Consider the following 4,844-nt stretch of genomic DNA (forward strand, 5'->3'; position numbering starts at 1 on the left):
GTTTCACGCAAATCCTTGACGCCTTGTTTCGATAATTGAGTGAAGGCAAGATCTAACAATAAGCAAAAATACAAAAGTAGTTCCACTGAAGAGTTATTAAGAGGACCTTTTCTGACATTTGATGCTACGTACACTACGTGATGCCTAAGTAGTTCAGAAAATCGAATATTGATCTATATTCTGCCCTTGACAAATGGTAATTAATCTATGCTTAATGTTGATAAACTAGGACAATAACCGACCGAACAAAAACCGAAAATCAACCGAACCGTAGTTTCAAACACCAAACCAACTGAAGTTATATTGGTTCGGTTGTCGGTGCATCAAATCAATAACCGAACACCGAACAAACCGAATCGAACTTCTTGCAAACCGCACCGCACTGACCGACGCCCACCCCAACCTGCATATAAACCATCCTAATTTGTGTTTGACAGTTGATTAATTGGTGATTAATTGGTAAAACTTCTCAATCCAACAAATATAAAACAAAAATAACACTTTTTGTTTAATGAAATTTACGAGTTCCTACAATAATTGTGTAATATAGGTAAATAATAATAATAATAAAGTTTATAATCAAACATTTAGGAAATTTTTTAAGAATAAAAACTACTATTTAAATTTTATAGATCTGCCCCTATATGGGTCCTCTCAGGACATGTTCAAGGACGCTCCTCCTTGAGGAGAAGAATTTATTGAACAAAAACCGAAAATTTGAAAAGGGAGTAGAAGCGTTATTGGGCCACGTGGCATGTTACCAAAAATATGACCGTTGTAAAAGAACAAAGAGAAAAATCTGCCCCCTCGGCCCCTCTCTATATTCAAATCTAAAAATTCAAAGAAGTCACCATTCATTCATTTCCCGTTTAGCCGTCCACTCTCTTCTTCTTCTTCTTCTTCTTCTTCTTCTTCTTCTTCTTCTTCTTCTTCTTCTTCTTCTTCAATTTTTCTCTCTCTCTTTTTCTCTAGGGTATACAGAAATGGGGATCGCAACGGAGAATCAACCACAGCAACAACACAAGGTAATTAACAACTCAGAACAAAATACAAAAAGCAAATTAATTCATAATATTTTTTTCCTTTGATTTTTTTATGTAATTTATTTGATGTGATTATTGTCCTCTTTCATTTCGAATTTAGGACTTGAATTTGAAATGTATTTGAGTTATCTAGGGTTTTACATTGGACAATAGCTTGATTTGTGCTTACATTTTTTCGTCTTAATAATTGGGGAAGATTTATAGAAATTCCCAGCTTCAGCTCTGATATATAATTTAGGGTTTCCTTTTAGATGATATGAGAAATATTTTATGCCTTGGTGTATTATTAAACTGCTTCCAGGATTTGAAAGTTTTCTTTATATATAAGAATTTTGGGGGTGAATCTTCACACAGCTTCAAACCATAAAAAGAAGTTAAGATTTTGGACTTATGACCTGGTCCTGGATTTATAATGTTTCTGAGTTTTTGTGCGGATTTAATTCAACAGAAATTAATGGTTATAACCGCATTTTTTTTATTCTTAGTAAACTGCTCTTTTTATGGACTACAGAATTTTCAACTTCTGCAGGCGTCACCAGAGGCATCATCAGAGGCAGATAAAAAGAGGTGGATGCTTAATGATTTTGACATTGGGAAGCCTCTTGGAAGAGGAAAGTTTGGTCATGTATATCTAGCTAGGGAAAAAAGGGTCAGTGCTTTAAGAAAGATACAATGTTTTTACTATCAATTGCTTCAGATATGCTTTGCTAGTTGGCTCCTTCAATATATTAGTTTTGCCTGCTATAACAGTGCCTGTTTATTTGGGGGTTCTATATCAGTAAATTTCTGTAGCATCTAATGCTATCATTTAATAGTGATAGTTAATGGGTGAGAGGTTGGGGATGATATCTTATGGACATGAGATAAATGATGTTTCGAACTCTATTAGACAGACATTACATTCTGCAATCACATTTCCAATACTTAAGGTTAGTTGTTTCGTGAAAACAGAGCAATCACGTTGTCGCATTAAAAGTGCTGTTCAAGAGCCAGCTAAAGCAGTCCCAGGTCGAACATCAGCTTCGTCGTGAAGTTGAGATACAAAGCCACCTTCGTCATCCAAATATTTTGAGGCTTTATGGTTACTTTTATGACCAGGTAAATTAAGGTTCCTTCTGTAACCTCTTCTGCATTGCTTGTTCTCATTTTTTGTTCTTAAGATTAACTTCCAGGAGACTGATGATAGTGCTTACTACTGCAGAAACGTGTGTATTTGATCCTGGAATATGCTGCCAAGGGTGAACTCTACAAGGAGCTGCAGAAATGCAAATATTTTAGTGAACGGCGTGCTGCAACTGTTAGTTCTTGCTGATTTACAGAACTGCTTATACATTTATTATTGGACTTGTAGGATTTCCTTTTTTCAAAATCTTTAATTTGAGAATCATGAGAAATTGGTAAATGAGCAGATGTTAAATTTTTTTTTCTTCAAATTTTTCGGTTTTGGTCTCATTCTAAATAGCCTTGAGTGTGAGCAGATTTATTTATCTCCAACATTTAATATTCATGCCCTCACCATCCTAACTATTTTTGAACTGACCAACTGACCATAAATTTTCTTATTTTTCTTTATCTTGGGTCTTGGAGCAGTATGTTGCATCCTTAGCCCGAGCCCTAATATACTGTCATGGGAAGCACGTAATACACAGAGATATCAAGCCGGAGAATCTTTTGGTTGGTGCACAGGTATATCTTTAGCAATAACAATTTACAGTGTGCATTGCAGTTATAAAATGACGGAGCTTGAAATAGTTTTTTAAATATTTCTGCTTTTAGGGTGAACTCAAAATTGCAGACTTTGGGTGGTCAGTGCATACCTTTAATCGGAGGCGGACTATGTGTGGCACTCTAGACTATTTGCCACCAGAGATGGGTATGTGTGTTAAATGAGATATACATTGTGTGTTAAACTGTTAATCGAAAGCGGACTATGTGTGGCACCCTAGACTATATGTGTCATGTGCAAGAAGTTATAAAAGCATGGTTCATGTTATACGAGATATGTTGGAAGTTTTGTTAGTATCTTTTTTTTTCTTTCTTTTTTCAAGAAAAAACTTCTATTTTAATTTCTGTTTCATGGCTTGTATGAGAATATAGCTTAGCAAATCTTTTGACTGCTTTTACATGTTTTATGATACGTTGGTTGCTGAACTTGCAGTGGAAAGTGTGGAGCATGACGCAAGTGTGGATATTTGGAGCCTGGGTATCCTCTGCTTTGAGTTTCTGTATGGGATGCCTCCATTTGAAGCAAAGGAACACTCAGACACATATCGAAGGTGCGCTTTTACCCCAAACATTAACTAAAAGTTTCATGAGAAACTTAAATAGGAAAGCACAAAAAAAGAAGAAGACTTCAGAAGAAATAGTACAATTTATACACAAGTCCTCCTTTAAGAAAAAGAATTCTCTCATAAAATGCTACAACTGATGTTCATGGTACAATTTTCAAATTGTGCATGAGTATGAAATGGTAAAAGAAATTATTACACATACATTGAACACAAGCAGTACAATTTTCAAACCTTCTGTCATTAGCTAAATCTTGGTATGGAGAGAATGAAATGGCAAAACAACTTTTATGAATATTACCAGCTTAACACTGGTAGGTATATTGATAAGGTTCTCCTATGGATGTGCACAGGATTGTGCAAGTGGATCTCAAATTTCCTGCCAAACCAATTGTCTCATCAGCTGCCAAGGACCTTATTAGTCAGGTTTTTCTCTAATCCATTTGAGATGCTTTGAAATACTGCAGTATGTAATCTCGGGCCTGACTTGTTCTTTATAATTTATTATGTTTGTGGGATATAGATGCTTGTAAAGGATTCTTCTCAGCGTCTGCCCCTAAAAAAGGTCCTGGAGCATCCTTGGATTGTGCAGAATGCAGATCCTTCAGGTGTTTATAAGGGCTGATGAAGACATCACCAATGACTCACAATCTTTGTGGCGGACTAAATTGTTTTTGTTTTTCACTGAAAAAGCCTTTGCTCAGCGTTAATCTGAAAATGAAAGCTATGCAGTCATTTTTTGCATTCTTGTCTCAATGTTGTATGTAATCGTAATCTCTCTCGGATCTTGTCCTGCACTCTGATATTGCTAGTGGCTAGACAACATTCTCTTGACTCCCGTTTGAACCCTTCCCTACTCGTATTAACTGAAGCACCAATCCAATTAGAATGCAGCGGTAGTTTTACTTCCTTTTAACTAACTTTGCTTCACAAAGCTATATGGAGGGAAGCTGATTTCCTTCCAAAAGAAATACCTTATTATTTGCATTATCGGCCAGTCTTGTAAATTGGTAGGTTTTGCAAATATTTGGGTGGGGGTAAATGTGCAGTTCCTAATCACTAAGGCTTAGCGCCCTTTTCATTTCAGAATTAGTTTGCAATGAAAGTTTTTTTAAATTAAAATGCAATCAAAATCTAGCTTAGATCTCATTTGTGTTGCATCTTCTAGGATTCAAACACGTCTTTTGACACTTGAGATTCCAGAAGTGTAAAATATATGGGACAGATTACGAGCACAGCAAATGGGGAGAAGTTTAGATACGTTGAAACAATTTAGTTTGTCATGTGGTTTTAGAACTTTCCCTGCCGGATCATTTAAACATTCAAACATTGGAAGGGTCCCCATCCAGTACCGTTTCAAGAAGTGCATAAACTTTAGGTCAACTCAATGGAGCATAGTAGTAATATCCTGGCTAACTGCTACTTTGAAATTCTTGAAATAGTAGTTGATATTTGTGTACAGAAACTTTGAGAACAGCAGCATTTTCCAGATGTAAAATACAGAGAGGAGATA

General features: G+C 35.8%; 1 protein-coding gene across 2 annotated transcripts; it reads left to right on the forward strand.

The window, feature by feature from the left end:
• The first annotated feature begins 839 nt into the window (after positions 1-839).
• Positions 840-4,165, forward strand: LOC107823144 (serine/threonine-protein kinase Aurora-2-like). Of its 2 annotated transcripts, none has more exons than XM_016649740.2 (9): positions 840-1,025; positions 1,555-1,692; positions 1,995-2,141; positions 2,245-2,340; positions 2,634-2,729; positions 2,820-2,916; positions 3,202-3,319; positions 3,685-3,757; positions 3,855-4,165. In XM_016649740.2, the coding sequence occupies exons 1-9, from the start codon at positions 984-986 to the stop codon at positions 3,954-3,956; spliced, it is 909 nt and encodes a 302-aa protein (XP_016505226.1). In that variant the 5' UTR covers positions 840-983; the 3' UTR covers positions 3,957-4,165. The 2 variants fall into 2 exon arrangements, with proteins under 2 accessions (XP_016505226.1, NP_001313043.1); NM_001326114.1 differs by having other exon boundaries at positions 984-1,025; positions 1,573-1,692; positions 3,855-3,956.
• Positions 4,166-4,844: the final 679 nt, after the last annotated feature.

The sequence above is a fragment of the Nicotiana tabacum genome, chromosome 1 (assembly GCF_000715075.1).
Source record: "Nicotiana tabacum cultivar K326 chromosome 1, ASM71507v2, whole genome shotgun sequence".
Lineage (NCBI taxonomy): Eukaryota > Viridiplantae > Streptophyta > Magnoliopsida > Solanales > Solanaceae > Nicotiana > Nicotiana tabacum.

Excerpts from the sequence above, each read along its gene's own strand:
- LOC107823144 (XM_016649740.2), top strand. The coding sequence starts at position 984 with ATGGGGATCGCAACGGAGAATCAACCACAGCAACAACACAAG. Across the intron at positions 2,142-2,244 it reads ATGGTTACTTTTATGACCAG|AAACGTGTGTATTTGATCCT; the intron begins GTAAATTAAGGT and ends TTACTACTGCAG. Across the intron at positions 3,758-3,854 it reads CCAAGGACCTTATTAGTCAG|ATGCTTGTAAAGGATTCTTC; the intron begins GTTTTTCTCTAA and ends TGTGGGATATAG.